Consider the following 23894-nt stretch of genomic DNA (forward strand, 5'->3'; position numbering starts at 1 on the left):
GGTGCCTTGAACAGTCATTTTAAAAAGACCTTTTTTAAGTATTTTAATCCTGTACCAAAACATAATTTTGAATACTGCAAACCCTAATGCCTAAAAATAACAGAAGTTTTTCTAAGTATGAAAAAGCATAAGATACAGTGATTAGAGAAAAGCAGTAGAAAACTAAAAATAGACTCTTAAAAATATCAAGTTTAAGTTCTCTGTCTAAAATGAGTTAATACATAAAATCAAATCATTTAGTAAATGAGAAATATAATCTAGAGGATTGGCTAATAATAAAAGTATTCTTTTGATGGTTCACAAACAATAAAATGCATTCCTTCCTTGTGCTGCATCTTTTTTTTTTTTTTAATTTTTTATTTATTTGCGAGAGAGAGAATGAGAGACAGAGAGCATGAGAGGGAGGAGGGTCAGAGGGAGAAGCAGACTCCCTGCTGAGCAGGGAGCCTGATGTGGGACTCGATCCCGGGACTCCAGGATCATGACCTGAGCCGAAGGCAGTCGCTTAACCAACTGAGCCACCCAGGCGCCCCCTTGTGCTGCATCTTGATTGTGGTAGCAGTTACATAACTCTATACATCTGCAAGACTTAGTTAACTGTATGCTCAAAACTGCTGAATTTTAATGTGTGTAAATTACACCTCAATAAAGCTGATTTTTAAAAATCACATTTTCAGCTAAAATTTTCAGCATATTATTTCAGACTATTTTATTCAACGGCTTAATCATTCCAAAACAATCCGTTATGTTATATAAACTTAATACAGAAAACAATCTGTATATGGTAAAAGTGGACTCTCTTCCAAAATTCCTTATCACCAGCACCCAGTAATAGTGGCTGGAAAGTTCAGTCATCCTTCCCTCCTCTCAACTCCAGCTTTCAGCAGACCATCACGTCCTGCCAATTCACTTTTTTTCATCTCTACTGTATTGCCTTAGTTCACTTCTTTCCAGACTCCTGCAACAGACCCCTAATTGATATCCCTGTCTTTAATCTCCTACTTACCAATCCACAATCTTTGTAGTGTAGAAAAAAATGATCTGGCAAAAAACAAAAACCAAAACAACCCACCAGTGTTCAACAAAGCAACAATAAATGCCAATAAACACTTGATTAAAAATATTAAAGTGCTTCAGAACGAAGTCTAAAATCCAAGGCACTGGGCGCCTGGGTGACTCAGTCGGTTGAGTGTCTGACTCTTGATTTCAGTTCAGGTCGTGATCTCAGGGTCCTGAGATCGAGCCCCACATCGGGCTCCATGCCCAGTGTGGAGTCTGCTTGTCCCTCTCCCTCCCCCTACTTGTGTGCGCACGCTCACTCGCTCGCTCGCTCTCACATGTGCTCTCTCACTCTCCCCCTCTAAAATAAATAAATAAGGGGCGCCTGGGCGGCTCAGTGGGTTAAGCATCTGCCTTCGGCTCAGGTTGATCTCCGGGTCCTGGGATGGAGTCCCACGTTGGGCTCCTTGGAGCCTGCTTCTCCCTCTCCCTCTGCCTGCCACCCTGCCTATTTGTGTTCTCTATCTTTCTGTCAAAGAAATAAAAACCATAATAAATAAATAAATAAATAAAATCTTAAAACTAATCCGTGCCACTAAAGGCACTTTAAACCTAGGCCGCCCGGATCTATACCAACCCCCCTCCAAAGCCTGTACCCTATTTCACTGCCTCTACAGCCATCCCTCTCCATTTCTGTCAGTGAGATACCTATAATCCCTAAAAAATCCAAGTTCAATGTAATTCCTCCACTCACAGCCTCCTAGACAAAGGCAGACAGATCAGCTGTGTCCCCATTAACATTGAACACACGGCTACGTGTTAATGCCATGGTTTCCTCCTCTAGATGCGGGTCGTCTGGGCAGGGTCTGAACTTCACCAAGGGCAGTGCCTGGCTCATATGGAAATAAGCTATGAGTTATACTAAATAAATAAAGGAATAAAAATAGTTTTACTCACTAAATCCATTTTTACTTTGAGAAATAGAAATACAAATTACCATTTTTTCTCAGATAAAAAGTTTAGAAGATTTGACAATATAGAAAGTACCTTGTCTACATGGAAAATTAAATCCAGTTCACAGACATTTTCAAAACACTTGTCTAATGTTTCCACAAATACCTGAAGAAAAAGAAAAGAAAAAAAGGTTAAATGCTCTTGAGAACTGTATAAATTCATTCAAACCTATCATCTACAAAGGAGACAATTCTTAATTGTGAACTAACACTTTTCTAAACTCTTATTATCACATTTCTCTGTTTTAAATTAAATATTGTATTAAGTGTAACAGGAGTAATTACAGACTATTCTTCATGATAACTACATTTCAATACATTAACATACAAAACAAAATAAACTTTGCTGAAAATAACTAAGAACTAGAAATTCTTAGCACCACTACTTTAAAAAACACTGAAAAATACTCAAATCAGGCTCCTTATCTTCACGTGAGGAAAAAGAAAGCTTATTGGAAATATTTACCAGGATAGATGGGCATAGTCCAAGTATGTACCACATCTAATGCAGCCAGAATTTTTAATTAGCAATTCAGTATAAAAGATCACTCAAAATTAATTATGGAAAGAGCAAAGACTCTGGAATCAGACCTACCTGGGTTCAAACTTTGGCTTCAATACCTTGTAGGGCCTTGTGTGGGAAAGGGTTAACTCAGCAGGCCTGGGATGCTCAAAACCTACACATTCCCCCAAAACTGCCTGTTTACAGACTAGCCCTTGGCTAGCTCCTGAGAACTGAGCTCCTGGGAACTAGCTCCGAGCCCTTGCAAAGTTCTGTCCTTGGGTGGCACCAAATACCAGTCTGAGCAAACAGTTTATGCTAACAATGTAATTTATGATGAACATCTCCTTTTCTCTGAGGTTCTAGAGATTATGTACATAAGCAAGGTCAGTCACAGTGGTGCTACGTGCCTATATGACTGACCACAACAAAAGTCCTGGGCATGCAGGCTAGGGTGAGTGTCCCTGATTGTGAACACACTGCACATCTCTCCACAAGTCATTTCTGGGGGAATTAAATACCTCCTGTATGACTACACTGGGCAGGAACGCCTTGAAGCCTGCACCTGGTTTTCTCCAGACATCCCCTCATGTGCTTTTGCTTCTCTTACTGTTTCTTATCACTGTAATAAACCGAAACCATGAGCACAGCAACTTCTGAGCCCTTGAATCCTAGTGAATCAGTGAGACCGTCTTGAAGACCCCTGACACAAGCTTTCAAAACTTCATCTCTTACATTCCACCTTGCATAGGCTGTCACTGTCTCTTCTATTCCCACCACCCTTCTCAAAGTTAACTGTCACAGACAGAATGACCCCACAATTTATCCTACAAACTGGGGGCATGAAGAGTAAAAGGGAGCAGCTAAAATTGTGTGATTATTGTAATAGTATGCAATGGTATCAGAATTTCATAACAGCCTGGAACAAAAGATGCAAAGCAGGACTGTTCCTAGCAAAATGAAAATACGTTTACTCTATTCTAGGTGATCCTACAGGACCAAGAGTAAAATGGAAACAACAAGCTTCTTGCTAAACTGGTCCTACCTCAGGCCAATTTACACAGATCCCCAATCCAAGGTTCCTTCCACCAGTGCAGTTGGGGAAGAGGTGAAGGTGAAACAACGTAAACACAGAACTATATGGCCATAATCAATATTGTCTTAGACCAGGGGTTGGCAAACTTTCTCTGCAAAGGGCCAGAGAGTAAATATTTTAGCTTTGTGGGCCATACAGTGCAACAAAAAGCAGCTACAGATAATAAACAAGGAGCATAGCTCTGTTCCAATAAAACTTAACAAAAAGGTGTAGCAGGCTGGATTTGAGCTGTCGTAGTCTGTTGCTCCCTGGCTTAGACCAAAATCACTAGGAGAAATAAGAGCTCTGTAAGTAACCAAGAATATACAGTTTTACTTCAGAATTTCATTCATGAGAAGGCAAGTTCTTCAGATGACCAACTGTGGAGCACACACAGGTCAGCCTCAAGTGAGTTTCTAGTTTTTCAACTTTGAGGTAGGTAGAAAGTAAATAATATCCACTCAAACTCCCAACTTTATCTATTTCTCCTGAAGGTCTTGGTGACATGGACCCTGGAATGACTCCATTCAGTCTACTTGAAACTAAATCAGATCATTTTCCTTCTTGTTTTAAGATTCTTGTTGTAAGCACTGAATGGGATAATGCTGTTTGAACACAGAGTTGAACAAGCTTAACAAATAATAACTTCTTAGGGAAAGTAAGAATGTGAGAAGAAGAAAAAACCTTTCCCATTGAAAACAAAGAAAATACTTTTGAAACAGGGTGTTTAAGTTGGACATGGTCTGATTTCCAATTTATAACATCATAGTTAAATAAGTTACAGGAAATAATGCCATTTAAGTTCTGCCTCCCCTTCAGAAAATTTTTACTGAAGTATAACCTACATACAAAGAAGTACACAAATCACAACAACGTATAATCTGATGAATTTCACAAAGTAAACACATCTGTGTAACCAACACCCAAATCAAGTGTCGGAATGTCACCAGCACACAAGAAGCCCCTCAGACTCCATGAGCCACCACCACCGTCACAGGTAACCACTACCCTGCTTTCTAACACTACAGGTATGTTCTACCTATTTCTGAACTACATTAGATGAGATCATACAGTGTATAACCTTTTGTGAGTTGCATCTTTTATTCATCATTATTTTTGTGAGATTCATTTATTACATAATACAAAAACTGATTCATTCTCTTTTACAGTATGCTATTGTATGAATATGCCACAATGTATTTACCCACGTGCTGCTGAAAGGAGTTTGGGTTGTTTCCAGCACAGGGCCATTACAATCAGCACTGCTAAGAACACTCGTATCCATACCTACTATTGACTGTACGCACATATACCTACTGAGTGTACGCAGAGAACTGTGGAGTCACAGAGTCGCACATACTCAGCCTGAGTAGAAAGCACCAAACAGATTTTCTCTCTCTCTCTTTTTTAAAGATTTATTTATTTACCTTAGAGAGAGCAAGTGAGTTGGGGGAGGGGCAGAGGGAGAGAATCCTCAAGCAGACTCCCTGCTGAGCAGGGAGCTGGGGGACACAGGACTCAATCCCACGATCCTATGACCCTCAGATCATGACCTGAGCCGAAACCAAGAGTCAGACACCCAACCAACTGAGCCACCCAGGCGCCCCTACCAACAGATTTTCAAAGCAATTATAAAACTTTATACTCCAAACAGCAGTATATGAGAATTCCCATAATTACACATCCTTGTTAGCACTTAATGTTGTCAATCTTTTCATTTTAACCATTCTTATTTGTGTGTGGTGGTATATCATTATAATATCAATTTGATTTTCCCTGATGGCTAATAAAACTGAGCACTGTTTCAAATTTATCAGCCATTTAGACAGCTTTCTGTGTCTGTTCAAAACTTCTGCTCATTTATGTACCAGTCTGTCTTTTCCTTCTAGCGTCTAGAACTTCTTCACATATTCTAGACACAATCCTGCCATTTATACATATTACAGATATCTTCTCCTGCTCTGTGGCTTGTCTTTTTATTCTCCTAGCAATGTTCTTCGAAGTTTTCATTTTCAGTATTTTCCAATTAACACCGTTTTTAAGGTTAATCTTTTTTTAATGTCCAATTTAAGAAATCTTTGCCTACAGCAATGCTAGGAAGATATTCTCCCAGAAGAAAACAAAAGCTTTATTGTCTTATTTCTCATGTTTGGACTGAATCTAGTGGAACGGATTTTTGTGTATGGTGTGAGTTGGTCTTCTTTAATTTAAAATCATTATTAGGGGTGCTCAGCTGGCTCAGTTGGTAGGGCACGCGACTCTTACTCTCGGGGTCATGAGTTCAAGCACCACGTGGGCATGGAGCCTACTTAAAAAAAAAAAAATAAAGTCATTACTATACTTACTCATCAGAATAAAGTTTCTAGTATGCCTTTACTTTTCCAAGCTTACTTTTTCCAAATCCACTAGTTTGATTATCCATATATGATAGCTATACATTCTTTTTTAACCATCAGAAGATAACTATCTTGGTGAAAATGCTGTCTAAATAGTTTCCTGCCACTTATGAATACTTATAAAAGATCAGGAGAACCCACTGAATCAATGTGCAGATGATGCTGGGCAAAGCAAAAAAGAATTTTCTTGATAGCTTTAAGTGTACCACTGGTGAACCATGGAGTGGCAAAAAAATATGGGTTGCCAAAAAGAAAGTATGGTCTAGTGGTGAGGAAACCAGAAAGACCTAGCTTCAAATTCCTACTCAGCTGCTACCTAGCTATGTGAACTTGAGCATCTACTCCTCCAAATCTTAGAACTATAACACAGTGATAAAACTACCTACCTTTCTGGATTATCTTACAGATTTAGTTAAATAATTTAGGGGCACCTGGGTGGCTTAGTAAGTTAAGCGTCTGCCTTCAGCTCAGGTCATGATCTCAGGGTCCTGGGATGGAGCCCCAAGTTGAGTCGGGCTACCTGCTCAGTGGGGAGTCTGCTTGTCTCTCTGCCACTCCCCCTCCCTCTGCTCGTTCGCACGTGCATCCGCGTGCCTCTCTTTCTCTCTCAAAAAAAAAAAAAAATTAGATAAAGTGCCCAAAACACATCTAATAAAAGGGAACCAGTATTGTTTGTCCGGCTGTTCAAAACATGCAAGGTTTACAAAATTAAAATAGAAATAGAAAATTCTAATTCTGCTGATAAACACTGATAGAAAAGCAAGGTAACTACCTACTGAGGCTGCCAGGCCTTCATGATGTCCTCATTAATATAGAAAGGGGGGTGCCTGGGTGGCTCAGTTGGTTAAACGTCTGACTCTGGGTTTCAGCTCAGGTCATGATCTCATGGGTCTTGGGAGCAAGCTGTGTAGGGCTTCATGCTCAGCAGGGAGTCTGCCTGACAGATTCTCTCCCTCTGCCCCCCACCCCACTAACGCACATGTGCACACTCTCTCAAATAAATAAATCTTTAAAAATATATATATAGAAATTAAACTCTAAAATAAATATATCAATCTAAATCTATATATATATCTTTACCTACACACACACACACACACACACACATACACACACATATATAAATTAAAATGTTGCCTATATTTAAACCACAACAATAATACCTTTGGAAAACGTAAATACTAAAAAAAAGGGGGGGGTCCTGTAGCAAAATGTCATAACTACATGTTCTTAATTTAGGAAAAGAATTCTTAAGATTTAAGACATTCCAATGCTAAGTTTGGCCTAAAAAAACCAAAAACCCTCTTCAAAAAACGTTTTCATTGGGTGCCTGGCTGGCTCAGTCATAGAGCATGCAACTCTTGATCTCAGGGTTATGAGTTCAAGCCCCATGTTTGGTGTAGAGACTCCTTAAAAAATAGAAAATAAATCTTTAAAAACAAGTTTTCATTAGTTTTCTTTTGATTTAGCAAAAATTCTTAATATAATTAAAAATCCAGAGCTTTGTAGGTAGATACACACACTGATGTGCATATGGACAAGGCCAAGACTAATAATCTACAAACTGAAATAAGGAAATTAAGAAAACCAAATTAATGGGCCTTTGGGGTTCTAGCCAGAACAAAAAATAATAATAATAAAGTTGCTGTTATATTTCACAAAAAGAAAGATAAAAAGAGCAAAATACTAAAAGTGACATGGTAAACAGCACTCTCTTACGTTTCACTTTAAAAATGATATAAATTTCAGGGGCACCTGGGTGGCTCAATCAATTAGGTGTCTGACTCTTGATTTCACTCAGGGCATGATCTCAGAGTCCTGAGATCCAACCCCACATTGGGCTCCAAGCTCAGCAGGGAGTCTGGTTGAGATTCTCTCCCTCTTGTACTCCCTCTGCCCTTCCTCCCTACTCATGAGCACACACACACACTCTCTCTGTCTCTCTAAAATAAATAAATCTTTAAAAGAAGAAAGATATAAAGTTTAAAGTCAATTTCAATGTAACAGTTATCTACTAAGGAGCAACTCATTAACCTCTGGCCTCCAGAAATTCAAAAGTTAATGGGAAAAAATTAATTTCCTAAGAAAATCGTATTTTAAGTTTTCCTTTTTTTTTTAAATTAATTAATTTATTGGGGAGCCTAGGCTCAGTCGTTAAGCGTCTGCCTTCGGCTCAGGTCATGATCCCAGGGTCCTGGGATCGAGCCCCGTATCAGGCTCCCTGCTCAGCAGGAAGCCTGCTTCTCTCTCTCCCACTCCCCCTGCTTGTGTTCCCTCTCTAGCTGTCTCTCTCTCTGTGTCAAATAAATAAAATCTTTCTTAAAAAATTAATTAAATTTTTTTATTTGAGAGAGAGAGAGAGAGCGCAAGCACACAAGCAGGGGAAACAGCAAAGAGAGAGAGAGAAGCAGGCTCTCCTCTGAGCAGTGAGCCCGACGTGGGGACTTGATCCCAGGACCCCGGGATCATGACCTGAGCCGAAGGTGGCCGCCTAACCGACTGAGCCACCCAGGTGCCCCAAGTTTTCTTTTATTTCAATAATTATCTAGTTTTCCAAAAAGAAATAAAAAAGAGCAATATTCCGGGGGGGGGGGGGGAGCCACATCCACATATAAACAGTCTCCCTTCCCAGTGCCCTTCTAACAACAAAACTTTCTTGTGTTTCCTTTATCATTAATTACAGATCTGTGCATCTGGGCCAGAAAGGTAACAGGAATGTGTCATGAGGCAGCTCAGTATTTAACAGTGCTTAATACTTAAGAGCACAGGCTTTAGTAAGCATATCTCTATAAAATTCCAGCTTAGCCTCTATGAAATCTAGGGCAAGTTCTTCCACTCTAAGCCTTAGTTTCTTCATTTGGGCATAATAATAATGGTACCTTTACCATAGAGTTGTTTTACTGATTAAATGAATAAATATAAAGGGCTTAAAACAATGTCTCCCCCCCAAAATATATATGTTAGCTAGTATTATAAGTAGAAATAATTTTTGGTTTCCCACATATATATATAATATATATGTTGGCTACTATTATAAGGAGAAATAAAAATATGCACTAGGTAAAACAGATGCCACAAAATATCCTTAAGCAGTATCATCTATATGGCAGACCCACCCCCCCTTTAGAGTTTCTATGTAAAAATATAATTTTTTTCTGGGTTTGGGGATTTCTATTAAATTTTAGGAGGAAATCTATAACATTAAATGAAATACATACATGCTAAATTGACATGGTTTTTTTTTTTTAAGATTTTATTTATTTATTTGTCAGAGAGAGAGAAAGCACAAGCAGGGGGAGTGGCAGGCAGAGGGAGAAGCAGAGTTCCCGCGGAGCAGGGAGCCCGATGCGGGACTCAATCCCAGGACCCTGGGATCATGACTTGAGCTGAAGGCAGATGCTTAACTGACTGAGCCACCCAGGCATCCCTTAAACTGACATGTTTTAGGATAGAAAAAATTATAAGCCCCAAAATAGAAGGCATAAATTTAAAAACACTAATAATACACCAAGAGATCTAAAAAAAAATTGTTTTTAGTCAGCAGCAAGATGTTCTAGAGAGATACTGGTTTAGCTCAAGCCAAGACTCAAAAAATACCACTAAAAATGTACCAGAAGAACTAGGGAAGGTAAACTAAACTTAACATCAGATCAGCTACCTTTGAAGAACAATGTAGATTGTTCCAGACCAAATTTGGATTCCAGACCAAATTTCCACAAAACCTGACATGGAAACTAACAAGTCAATGATAACAGTCTTAGGAAAAACAGAGACATTTATTGTGCATTTATCAAGTACCAGGTACTTTACACACATTAAACTTTCAACTTCAGCATGAAGAAACTAAGAGTTGATGAGAGAACAATCTGTCTTCTATACTCATGTCAAAATGATTCAGAAAGAGTTCACATCAATGATTCTTTTTATGTGATTTCTAATTTTTTAAAAAAGGTCAATGATGATAATACCAGAATCTATTGAGTATATATTATTATAGCATTGCTATTGTTCCAAGTGCTTTAAATATATTATTTTATTTAATCCTTCATGGTAATCTCATAAGGCAGGTACTTTTATTATCAACCACCTGCAGAAGGGTAATCAAAAGCAAAAAGTCAACTAACTACTAACACAGTGAGGTAGGAGAAAGTCTCACTGCAGAACCCAAATTCTTATTCACTAGGCACACTGCCTCCAACAAAAGAAAATAGTACTTGATTTTTAATGTAGTAAGAAGTGGTTATTTAGAAATTTGGAAAATACAGGATATAAAGCAAAAATTTTAACTTTCCATACTTCCACCACCCACAGGAAGACAGTAATTGTGCAAAGCAGACTACTTGTACTGTAAGAAATTTAATTACGTTGGAGCCCCTCCATCAAACGGACTTAGTATGATTTGTACCTTGGATTTAGAAGTCTAAGGAGGAATCAGGATTTTTAATGTACAAGGCTACTAAATCAAACATTAATTTTGAAAATGAAAGTAGCCTCCAAATTATTTCTGTGCACAAAAGCCACTTGTGAGATTTTTAAAAACTTGTATTGACACAAATTGCTAAAAATTATATTTCAACTTCCAAGCAAAAGCTAATTTTAAAAATCACATTTGGTCTTGAAAAATATTCTTCTATGTGTAACTGAAAAATATTCTTCTATGTATATGGTACAATTAATATTTTGAGCACTGACTTAAAACAAAAGAAAATAAATGCAAAACCCAGAAAGATTTTCCTTACATAATTATAACCAATCAATACAGAGGGCATAATGGAAAATCACCATTTGGCAAATACCACAATGGTAATTCCTTCAGGTAAGAATCATCGAGAGATGCTAAAATTAATGACCAAAATATGACTAGAAAAAGGATATGTACATGGCCTCAAAAATTATTCCCCATGAGATACTTTTAAGTAAAAAGAGATAACGTAAGTTCAGAGTATGCAGACCTGACAGGCACCGTCTTAACCAAGGGATCAGAATAAATATCACTAGTAACAAGACAAAATGAGATCACGTCCCTCCTGATATGTTGCACTGCGAAGGACATAAAAGCACTCCTGTGATACACTCAAACAGAGGAATATTCTACAAAATAACTGGCTAGTACTCTTCAAGGATCATGGTTTGAAGGACATAGAATGCATGAAAGACAAAGATGAACTATTACAGAGTAAAGGAGACTCAGGAGACATGAAAACTGAATGCAAATGTGACCTGGATTAAACCCTCAACAAGAAAAACGACATCAATGGGACAACTGGCAAATTTTGAATTTTTTTTTTTTTTTTAAGATTTTATTTATTTGCGAGAGAGACAATGAGAGACAGACAGCATGAGAGGGAGGAGGGTCAGAGGGAGAAGCAGACTCCCCGCTGAGCAGGGAGCCCGACGCGGGACTCAATCCCGGGACTCCAGGATCATGTCCTGAGCCGAAGGCAGTCGCTTAACCAACTGAGCCACCCAGGCGCCCCACAACTGGCAAATTTTGAATAAGGTCTGCAGATTATAGTATTATATCAATGCTGATTTCCTAATTTTAATCATTGTACTGTGGTTACATAAGTTAAATTTAGGGAATATGGGTGAAGGTATGAAATGCAAGAATTCTTTGTATTGTATTGCTGCTCTTTTGTAAGTCTGAAATAATTTCAACATAAGTCTTAAAAAAATTTAAAGAAAAAGAAAATCTGAAAAACCAAGCTCAAAGGGTCCTCGTCTCCTCTATGCCCAATTCCTCCCTAAAAACTTATCATTCTAGCAGGAGGGGAAGAATGAAGGGGGGGAAATCGGAGGGGGAGAAGAACCATGAGAGACGATGGACTCTGAAAAACAAACTGGGGGTTCTAGAGGGGAGGGGGTTGGGAGGATGGGTTAGCCTGGTGATGGGTATTGAGGAGGGCACATTCTGCATGGAGCACTGGGTGTTATGCACAAACAATGAATCATGGAACACTATATCTAAAACTAATGATGTAATGTATGGGGATTAACATAACAATAAAAAAAATTAAAAAAAAAAAAAAAACTTATCATTCTATACTGGGAAATAAGGAATTCGTCTTAAATCAAAGAAAAATACCAACATAAGTTGAGTTTTTCTCTCAAACCTGCTTTAAAGGAGGAACAACAGGGGCACCTGGGTGGCTCAGGTGGTTAAGCATCTGACTCTTGTTTTCAGCTCAGGTCATGATCTCAGGGTTGTGGGATGAGGACCCATGTTGGGCTCCACACTCAGTGTGGAGTCTGCTTGAGATTCTCCCTCTCCCTTGGGGCGCCTGGGTGGCTCAGTCCTTAAGCGCCTGCCTTCGGCTCAAGTCATGATCCCAGGGTCCTGGGATCGAGCCCCGCATCGGGCTCCCTGCTCAGCGGAGAGCCTGCTTTTCTCCCTCTCCCACTCCCCCTGCTTGTGTTCCCTCTCTCGCTGTGTTTCTCTCTGTCAAATAAATGAATAAAATCTTTAAAAAAGAAAAAAAAGATTCTCTCTCTCCCTCTGCCCATCTCCCCCCTACTCCCACAAGCACGTGCACTGCACGCTCTCTCTCTAAAAATAAATAAATAAAATCTTTTTTTAAAAAGGGAGAAAAAATAAATTTTAAGTTACTTCCAACTCCAAAATTCTGACTTTAAGTACCTGAGTTCCAAAATACTTCATTTCACCACTACCAATTAAATAATACCATGTCTCCTGTATTCTAGGCCCTATGCTAACTATATACATTAGCGCTAATTCTTAGGACAGTGTTGATAAGGTAGCTATGCGTATCAGCACCTACAGACCAGATATTGGGAATGGACGTGGGTAAGTAGTTTTCTCAAAGTAACTATCAGGCGACGGAGCCAGCATTCAAACCCACCCCATCTGACTCCAAACACCAACTGGGCTCTATGCCGCCTCCCAAGAGGGCAGCTGAGATGTGAACAAACATGTAAATTAGAACAGTATCATCAAATTCAATACCAGGATTTATCAAGAAGTAGCAATGTAAATAAGTGAAAAGTGAATATTAAATTTGCAGTTATTGGAAAACAGACTTCTCAACGAAAATAAGACAGGAAAAGAATTTTAGGAATGCTGAATCACTCTTAACAGTGTCTGACTCAAATTGTAGAAATAATTTTTGGTTTCCCACATATATATATAAGAAGTGAATCTTACTGAAAACAGAAAGTTGTAATACTCTGGTAACAGTATGGTGTAGCAGGTAGAAGTTTCCTGAAATGACCCTGAGCATTCACCCTGGACTGCCTGGAAAATGAGCCAACTGGGCCAGGGCTCCCTCTTTCTCCAGCAAGAGGAACTGCACCAGAACTCACCCTCCCATGGGACCGGGGGTTATTCCCCATGGTCCCCCAGTGCCAGTCAGCTGGTCCTCAGCGAGATAATTCTTAAAAATAACCTATACAGCCCAAATTTTAAGCAGTGCCCTACTTAACAAGGCACTTTCAAGCCTACCCTTCTAACAAAAGAGAACAATGACACAGAGTGGAAGGCAGTGAGGCACCAGTCCACATCCCGCAGCACCCACCTAGCATAACTTCCTCTGCAATAAAGGGAAGATCACCGGATCTTTCTTCACTTACGAATTCTTGGCTTACAAGTTCCTCCAATTAGGTCACTCTCTTAGCAGATATCGCTATCATCATACAAAATTCATCTTAAGCCATTACACAACATAGAGGATAAAAAGATTAACAAATTCTCATAAAAATGAAAAAGAAAGATAAAAGGACTTCTTTATCCAATTCAATTTGCATACTAATGAAGTAATACTTTTATGTGCCTTCCTTATAACATGCTTTAATGATAATGTTAGCTTAAAACCACTGACAACTACATGTCAGTCATTTAGCCATGAGCTTCATGTACAGTAACTTTTTTAATGCTTGCACCTACTCTATGAGCGGGTTTTATTACTGTCACTCCCATTTTGCAGGTGAGGAAAATGAGAGACAAAGATGTAAAATAACTTGCCCAAAAGTACAAAGCAGAGGCTGAATGGTTTTAACCAGGACTAGCTTGCTTTGATTCACTGATCTAACAACCCCATGAGGTTTATAGGCAGCATATTAAAACAGGCATAACTTGGAGCGCCTGGTTGGCTCAGTTGGTTAAGCGACTGCCTTCGACTCGGGTCATGATCCCAGGGTCCTGGGATCAAGCCCCACATAGGGCTCCTTGCTCAGCAGGGAGCCTGCTTCTCCCTCTCCCTCTGCCTGCTACACCACCTGCTAGTGCTTTCTCTCTCTCTGTCAAATAAATAAATAAAATCTTTTAAAAAAATTTAAAAAATAGGCATACTTTACACAGGTGAAAAAATTCAAGGTCTATAAAGATTAAATGACATGCTCAATATCATACTAAATTAGCATTCGCAGCCATTAAGTAAAAGTTTCATAAAAGCCAGTCTAATGTTCAGGACCGTAGGAACAACAGATGCCATGCGTGGAGCTCTAGTTTACATACATATGGGAACACCATGGTCAAACATCTTTTTAAACCTAACGAAAAGTTCAGCTGTTGGCTCTCCATTTTTTCCTGACTGCAACTGAACAAAACATGCTGATGTAACTGCTACATGTGGTACAGAAAACTGTAACAGAATTTGGAATTATCTAGTGAACTTCTATGCCTCCCTTTATTATTAGCTTGGCATAATACATTAATGGAGGACAATATGACTGCTTATAAATAACTCAAACAACCAACGTTAATATTTAATGAACTTTTCGTTCTCACTCTGTAAATATTTTAACACTTCCAACAAAGACATGCTACAGCAGAAAGACTAAAAAAAGCCAGCCACCAGCTCTGAAATACACTTATATGGCAGTTGATATCACATTAAAATAGTACATATCAGAAACAAAAAAGGATCACTTTTTTTTCCAACTTACAAAGAATTAAAAAAAGAAACAAAAGAAAACAAGCTGATTACTCACTTTGGTGACAGAGTGGTACAAATTCCACATGGAATTTACTAATGATGCCTTCTCTCAGATTTCACACAAGATATAAAGTCAAATCTGGGACAACATATGCATACCTTAGAAACAAAACCTTTGCATAAAAATACATGCTTTCAATGATCATCTAAATGGTATTTCAATATTCAAAAAAAGCAAACTTAACATATGTTTATTAATTATATACTGATGTTTAAGTTTTCTTGATCCATTCTTTAAAGAAATGCAAGGCCAAGAGGTTTTGATCTAAACTCTCTTGCTTTATAATTTTCCATTTCTTTTTTTTTTTTTTTTTTTTTAAAGATTTTATTTATTTATTTGAGAGAGAGAGAATGAGAGACAGAGAGCACGAGAGGGAAGAGGGTCAGAGGGAGAGGCAGACCCCCCGCCAAGCAGGGAGCCCGATGCGGGACTCAATCCCAGGACTCCAGGATCACGACCTGAGCCGAAGGCAGTCGCTTAACCAACTGAGCCACCCAGGCGCCCTATAATTTTCCATTTCTACTTCTTACATTATACTTGCCTTCCTCAAAGCTAGAAGATGGACAAAGCAAGAAAATCAGTTCTAAATAAGCTCTGATTAGCTGTTTCATGAAACCAAAGCAGAAATAATGAGCTAGTCCCTTCCATCTTTGTTCATTCGACCAGTATTTTTAGAGTGACTGACTCAGGCATGCTCAGCACTCCCTTGTAAGTACTGAATGATCTACGGTGGTCGCACGGGAGACAGCAACTACAGAACTTCCAACATGTTTGTGAGAGTGGTAGAATTTGTCCGTGCAAGGTCAATTACAGAACTTTCTTTATGACATGATATATCAACATGTGATAACTCTATTTCATCTTCTCATAAAAATACTTCTAGCCTACATTAGTAATGGAAGATGACACAATTCTCCTGAAAGCCTCTTTTCTGTGTCTTACCTAACAACAAGACCAGTTATCAACACTTGAACAGCAACGGCGAACACGTTTTACAAAACACAAGACCTAGTTTCCACTTTCCACAAACACCTGATGAAATCTACTTCAGATACAATGTAGGATATTTGTTCTTTGACAACTCCCCATGTAATTCTCTTCCGAGATGTAACAACTACACTATCTGCTATCATAACCATTAAGATCACCCACAGCATCAAAAAATAATCAACGATGGCTTAAATCCCAGGATACAAGCATAAAATACTGCCAATTTGTCTTGAGGAAAATTCACATTTGTTTTAGTCTTTCTTAAATGAAATCTTTCTCTTCAATGCAGAGTGCATTTTGAACAGATTACTTTTCTTTTTTCCTCCTGTAACATTAGTAGCTAGCTCAGAAAATAAAGTATATGCCCACCACTCTCCTCAGTAGTTGATAACTGAGAGAGAAACAGAAAGCAGTTTCATATTAAAAAACCATTTTCTAGGGCGCCTGGGTGGCTCAGCTGGTTAAGCGACTGCCTTCGGCTCAGGTCATGATCCTGGAGTCCCGGGATCGAGTCCCGCATCGGGCTCCCTGCTCGGCAGGGAGTCTGCTTCTCCCTCTGACCCTCCCCCCTCTCATGTGCTTGCTCTCTTTCATTCTCTCTCTCTCAAATAAATAAATAAAAAATAAAATAAAATAAAAATAAAAAACCATTTTCTAAAGAACACAAAGCTTCTATGAAATAACGGTGCAATGAATTAACTACTACTTACATGGGATAAACCAAGAAATGTGTTAATGAACAAAGATAAAAGGATGCAATATAGGGTTCTGATCAACCCTTAACTGTTACTAATCCATACTTAAGTAAAAGTTTGCTTCTCTTTTTTACTAGAAAAGCCTTTGGGAAAACAAAACACAGCTTAGCAGTGTTTCTCAAGGAGGCCTCAGGAAGGGAGTATCTATCCATGGGATCGTGAGGCATATTCATTTCAAACTCAAAATTTCTTTGATGGCTCCTCTTACAGGTGTAAATATTATAAAAATTTCTCTTCTACTTCATAATAAATACATATTTATCTTAGTATATATATATGTTTATCTTAAAGGTATTATTTTCTCACCACCAATTAAACAATGAAAAACATAGCAAGAATGTCTGCCATGATTACTTTGTGGTTTCTTTTTTTTTTTTTTAATTTATTCACGGGGTTCATGCATGTGGATTTCCAGTCATGTGACTCATTTTTTTTTTTTTTAAGATTTTATTTATTTATTTGAGAGAGACAGACAGCAAGAGAGAGAACACAACAGGGGAAGTGGGCGAGGGAGAAGCAGGCTCCCCGCTGAGCAGGGAGCCCAATGTGGGGCTCGATCCCAGGACCCTGGGGTCATGACCTGAGCCGAAGGCAGATGCCCAACGACTGAGCCACACAGGTGCCCCATATGACTCAGTTTTAGGGAAGTTTTAATAATTAAGAACTCAGGAGTACCTGAATAAAGATCCAGCTTTTTGTAAAGAGTTTCTCCCTTTTAATTTTTTTTCATTTATTTTTTTTTTTAATTTAAATTCAATTAATTAACATATAATGTACTATTGGTTTCAGAGGTAGAGGTTAGTGATTCATCAGTCTTATATAACGGCCAGTGTTCATTACATCACGTGCCCTCCTTAATGGGTATCACCCAGTTACCCCATTCCCCCATCTTCCTCCCCTCCAGCAACCCTCAGTTTGTCTCCTACGATTAAGTCTCTTATGGTTTGTCTCCCTCCCTGGTTTTGTCTTGTTTTATTTTTTCTTCTCTTCCCCTATGATCCTCTATTTTGTTTCCTGAATTCCACATATCAGTGAGATCATATGACAATTGTCCTTCTCTGACTTATTTCGCTTAGCATAATACCCTCTAGTTCCATCCACCTCGCTGCAAATGGCAAGATTTCAATTTTTTGATGGCTGAGTAATATTCCATTGTGTATATATAGCACATCTTCTTTATCTATTCGTACTTTGTGGTTTCATGTAGTTCAGATACCTACCTCCTCCTCAAAACCTAGTTTAAGAATTATAGATTGAGAGCAATCTGGCATATTGATAACTCCATTTATCACTTGTCTTTTTCTTTTCATTATTAACAACACTGGATGCCAAAAGCCTTAATCTAGCCACTTTTACTATTTCTATGCTTTGGTACTCAGAATTACTACCAAAGTTTTCTGCTTTAATTCCTTATTTACTCCATCATACTAACTAGATCTCAAAGCATGTCCCCTTCTTGCTGATTTCAGAACCATGAAACTTGTTTGGGACAAAAAACTTCCTTTTTATGTGCAGCTTTCTCCAGTCTGCTACAATGTGCCTACACCATGTGCCTGTTTTTGCCCTGTCTGGGGTCAAGAAAGAGAAAGAAAACAAGTGCAGAGCATTCCCTCATGATAATCTTAACCCAATACAACTATTTGTAGCAGTTACATTTGTTTATTGTGTCAGAATTAATTTGTTAACTTTTTATGGAAATATCACAAACAGAAAGCACAAAAATCTCAAGTGTATACAGAGCTTCATGATTTTCACCAATGTAACCAGTGCTCAGATAAAAACACAAAACAAAGTATTACTAGCATGTGGCAACTATATTTTATTTTTCTAACTAACTCTCCTGCTTCTACTCAGCCTTTAGGTTTTGTTGTCAGTTATTTTACATAGAATGCTAAATATTAGGCACTAAATACATTCATTCAACAATTGTATGTTGAAGGCCTACTACATGCCAGGTGCCTTTCTATGCCCTGGGGATAAACTAGTGAACAAAATAAAAAAACCTGGCCCTCAATGAGCTTATATTCTTAAGGGTAAATGACCATAAACAAGATAAACTAAGTCAAGTATATAGTATGTTAGATGGTGATAGGTACTAAGGAAAAGAAACTTTAAAAGCAAGAAAGGAGTTAGACTATGTCAGAGAGGGAACATTTTTAGAAAAGACCAAAGAAAACCATATTGAAAGGTGACATCCGGGTCAAGACCTGAAAGAATGATGGAGCTAAGGAACAATGGGAACACCAAACAGAAGAACAAATTAGGTACAAAGACCAGCAAATACAAAGGCTCTCAGGGAGAAGCATGCCTGATGTATCTGAAAAACAGCAAGCAGGCCACTGGGGCTGGAGCAAAAGGGCAAGGAGTAGAAGATGAAGTGAGATAAGCAGAGGGTAGTAGGGAGGGGACTCACAGCTTGTGGGGCCTCATGGGTCTTGTGTAAAGACGTTGGCTTTTACTTTGAGTGAGAAGGGAAGCCACTGAAGAATTCAGAATGTGAGATATGACCTATTTCAACAGTATCACTGGCTGTTTTACTCAGAAAAGATGAAAGGAAGAGACAGTGGATGCAGGGAGAACAGTCGGGAAACTGCTGTAAGAGTCCAGGCAAGAGCTGGTGGTGGCTTGGACCAACGTGGTCACGGCAGTGCAGACCGCAGCATGCGGTCAGATCCTGCACCCCCGCTAGGCTGCTGAAGAAGAGATAGGAGAGACCACAAAACTGGAACGAAGCAACTGAAGAGGTCCAAGAAAACCAGGCACGTACAGCATCCTAGAAGCCAGGGGAAGAAAGTATTTCGTGAAGAGATGAATAAAGAATCTTAATCAAATAAAGAAGGACTGATGAGAACCTTTGGATTCAGCAACAACAGAGTGGAAAACCTGAAAGGAGTGTGCTTAAGAGCAAATGGGAGAAGAAATATTTGAGACAGTGTGTACAGACTTTTTTTTTTTTTTAAAGGCATTTTGACATAAAGGGAGGGAAAGAAACGAGGCAGCGGCTGGACAGGGAAGGACAGGACTTCTTCTTTTAAGATGGGAGACCATACAGCAGCTAGAGGAATGACCAGGAAGCGAGAGGAAAAAGGATACAGAAGAAAGAGGGAGAACTGCCAGAGCCACGAGGAAGAGACTAGTACGTAAGTGGGTGAAGTTCTCTTCTGACATCTTCAGTTCTCTCATCGAAGGAGGAAGCAAGATACTAGAAGCATCAGAGCTTTGAGGAAGGAGAAAGCAGCTGTCTAGGAGTCTGGGAGGGGGATGGACCAGGGAAATAGGATTACTGGGGAGCACTAAGGACTCACTGAGGTTAGAGATCATAAATATAAGGGGAGACCTGTAGTCAGGTTGTTTTTTTTTCCTCTAAGTACGTTTAGAAGTATGGGTACGATGGGGCGCCTGGGTGGCTCAGTCGTTAAGCGTCTGCCTTCGGTTCAGGGTCCTGGGATCGAGCCCCGCATCGGGCTCCCTGCTCTGCGGGAAGTCTGCTTCTCCCTCTCCCTCTCCCCCTGCTTGTGTTCCCTCTCTCACTGTCTCTCTCTCTGTCAAATAAATAAATAAAATCTTAAAAAAAAAAAAAAGAAGTATGGGTACAAGGAAGGAGCTGAGTGTATACAAGACTATGATTACCATGACTGCCGGTGGAATTTAGGTTGGGAAAGGAAAGTAAGACAGCAGGAGGATGAGGGACAGTGAAAAAATGCTAGATTCGAAAGACTGAAGGTCCCAACAGGCTCAAGGAATTAGTGGAGTAACAGAAATTGTGATATGAAAAGATAAGAGGTGGTAGACAGAGGGGAAACTGTGTAATTGAGACTACGGAGGGATGGCAGTTTGGATAAAAACAAGGTCTAGAAATGAGCAGCGAGGTGGGACAGAGGGCAAAAATACAATGAAGAGGAATTCCAGGTCTGAAGACACCAGGGTACTGGAAGAATTATCCCCATGAATACTGAATGTTGAAATCACCAAGAATTAGAACACGAGTAGTATGGAGTGAGTGCCAGTGAACTAAGACTATAATCTGTTAGGAGCCAGTTCCCCATGAGTCTGCCAGTTCTGCACATCACGTGAGCAGAGGTGCAGGCTGTCATCACTGCAGACTGTCTTTGCAAACAAGCTTGTATAAGCAAACAGCCCTGAAAAATAGAGCATCTCTCTGCAAAGCAAACGGCAGGTTTATCTACACCCATGGAAGCTATGCTCTTCCTCCAGGACATGGGCAGACATGATCTGTGTCCAATATAAACGATTCCAGTTCCTCTCCTACAACTCAATCCACTGTGCGTACAGGTATCACCTGGCCCTCTTCAAGTCACCCTTGGGTGACTGTGGAAATTGGGACTTGGGGAACCAGTGCAGTAAGCAAATGCTGTTACTGTGTCTACTGCTTGTGCTATTCGGGGTAAGTCCTTTGATTCCAACCCAGAAGTCTCCTGTCTTCTGCCAGCAATCCATGACACTGTGGTAGTTAATGTGCAAGTAGCCTGCAAGGAGGGTAATCTCAGACCTTTGAAAGTTTTTGATAAAATCCCCAATGAATAGGAGGTGGGGATGAGAGATGACTCAAACAGAGTGGGTAGAAGGTGGTACAGTTTAAAAATAAGAAAGAAAGTTTGGAGGCACTTTAAAAGAGAGAATGGTCTGGAAAAAGCAATGAGAAGCGAACACCTCAAGGCTCAGCAATTATGAAGAAAGCAGGAAAACTGCTACTACTTGAGATGGTTATAGGTAGTGTCAGTAGGGAAGCCCGACTCAATTTAAAGCAAAAAAGTAAAGGCAATATTAACAAAGGGGATGAAGATAAAGAGGAATTTGCTCATGATTGACCTTGAGTTCCAGGGACATTATGAAAGATTTTTGGGAGGCAGGGAGGGGTGGGTTTGGGGATCAGATGTGGATGCACATGGTAAGAGATCCATGAATCCTGGACTTTTTGCATGACTTACATGAACAGGAAAAAAAGGCATGATGAAATTAGCTGTGATTAATCTTAATCAGATTAAATTTGCCAATGTGTTTAGTGTCTCCCTTGACCCTGTTCGACTCATCCAATATCTACTATGGAACAATTTATTTCTTACCAAACAGAACATCATTTTAGAAAATTTAGAATATACAAGTTTTAAAATATATAAAGCCACAACTGTTATTAAGACAGTGTTAACTTACTTGAATTAGATCTAAAATGCCAAGTTCACTTTCTGAAGAATCCACACAGAAGACAAAATATAATGTTGCATAATGTCTATAAATCAGTTTGTTGTCAGATCCTCCAATTAACCTAAATGACAGAACAAAAATTGGAACGTTATAGCAATAAAATGAAACACATTTTCATTACCTCAAGCAAACTGACAATTTGTTTAAAACCTTTCCTAAGATGTTTGGGCATAGCATTTAAAGGTGTAGCATTCAGGCGCCTGGGTGGCTCAGTCAGTTAAGCGTCTGCCTTCAGCTCAGGTCATGATCCCGGGGTCCTGGGATTGAGCCCTCCATTGGGCTCCCTGATCAGCGGGGAGTCTGCTTCTCCCTCTGACCCTTCCCCCTCTCGTGCTTTCTCTCTCTCTCTCACTCTCTCTCAAATAAATAAATCTTTTTTAAAAAAAATAAATAAATAAAGGTATAGCATTCAAGTGAAGTTAGAGACTTAGTGAATTAACAGGGCTGTTTTCTTCAGAGATAACAAATAAAAGAAGCTGGTGCTTAATTTTAGTTCATTAATTCATTAAACTATCTACTGAGTACCTACCATTTGCCAGGTACTGATAGTGGGTAAGGAACAGTAAACAAATAAATAAGAATGATCAGGGTAGAAGGCACTACATAGAGGTTGAAAAAAGGATGCTGCTGTACTGATGGATTTGCTACCTAAGATGGGTTCTTAAGAGTGACATTTAGGCTGAGAGTTAATGATAAGGAGTTAGCCTAAGAAAAAATTTAGAGAAGAGCATTTCAGGCAAAGGTGCCAGCTAATAAAAAGGCCAGGTCATCAGGAACAAAATATGTATGTCCAAGGAAGAGAAAGAGGGTGCGTGGACAAGAAAAGATCAGTAAACAAACAGAAGTAGGCAGGAACCAGGTCACAGGGCATTTTCAAGTGCTTATTAGATTTAACTCCGTAAGTCACAGTAAGTTATACAGCTTAAGACTGACGACCAACTAGGGAGGGAAAAAAAAAAAAGAATGACATTTCTTAAGTTTTAGAGAAATTTACCATCAAAATCTCCAAAAATACATTTTATTTTGAAATATAAATGCGAAAAACTGAGATAAGAAATACTCAATTCTTTCATCAAATATTTTTATTTACACTGACTGGAATGCCAGCATTTTAAAAATAATTTAGTACTCATTCCAAACATCTTATATTTTTTAGTTTAGCTATTTCACGGTTACATTTACAATAATTAGTTTACCTTCTCAAAAGACTTTTAACACTAATATAAAATAAGAATCAAGGCCAAATATCATCAAAGTTAAGTGAAGACTCAAACAAGACAGGAAAATAGCACCTATTTCTTAACTCTGTAAAACTAACACTGAATTTACAGGTTCAGAGAAACAACTTCTGTAAGTACCCACTTCTTTCATGTCTTCTTATAGCAAAAGTGGAAATGATTTTTGACAAGAATTAAAAATTACTACTATGTTAGACATATTTCTAGAAAAGATATTCAATTAAAAATATGTATGTGTAATTTAAAGAATCTTTGAGATGATTTTTATAGACTATGATTCCAATTGTTCCTGGAAAGCCACAAAAAAGAGCACTAACAGCAGGATTCAGTTCATCCTGAATCAGCAATTTAGTGATTATCTTAAACTTTCGTTCAGCTCTAATGTAAAAGAAGACCGGGGCGCCTGGGTGGCTCAGTTGGTTAAGCGACTGCCTTCGGCTCAGGTCATGATCCTGGAGTCCCTGGATCGAGTCCCGCATCAGGCTCCCTGCTTGGCAGGGAGTCTGCTTCTCCCTCTGACCCTCCCCCCTCTCATGTGCTTGCTCTCTCATTCTCTCTCTCTCAAATAAATAAATAAAAAAATCTTTAAAAAAAAAAAATAAAAAAAAAAAATAAAAGAAGACCGAACTATTGAAAACTGTAAGTTTCAAAATGACTATCAATGCCATTAAAAGAAAGCAGATTTAATACATAACATGACAAGTACATACTTTGCCTTTTAAAATGTAATTTTATCTTCAAACTATAGTGC

General features: G+C 38.9%; 1 protein-coding gene across 5 annotated transcripts in view; it reads right to left on the reverse strand.

The window, feature by feature from the left end:
- AP3S1 (adaptor related protein complex 3 subunit sigma 1) overlaps nt 1–23894 on the reverse strand; it is a 72660-nt gene that overhangs the window by 22994 nt on the left and 25772 nt on the right. For 4 of the 5 annotated variants that reach the window (XR_004301902.1, XM_032425054.1, XM_032425058.1 and 1 more), the window contains exons 3-4: nt 21855–21966; nt 2047–2118 (exon numbers count right to left, since the gene is read on the reverse strand). Coding sequence is in view for 4 of the 5 variants with exons in the window: in XM_032425054.1 (XP_032280945.1) it covers nt 2047–2118; nt 21855–21966 (184 nt within the window). In the remaining variant the exon portion in view is untranslated. The remainder of the gene's footprint in view (nt 1–2046; nt 2119–21854; nt 21967–23894) is intronic. The other variant, XM_032425057.1, reaches the window with a different exon arrangement.

Source organism: Phoca vitulina, unplaced genomic scaffold (genome assembly GCF_004348235.1).
Source record: "Phoca vitulina isolate PV1807 unplaced genomic scaffold, GSC_HSeal_1.0 scaffold32, whole genome shotgun sequence".
NCBI lineage: Eukaryota > Metazoa > Chordata > Mammalia > Carnivora > Phocidae > Phoca > Phoca vitulina.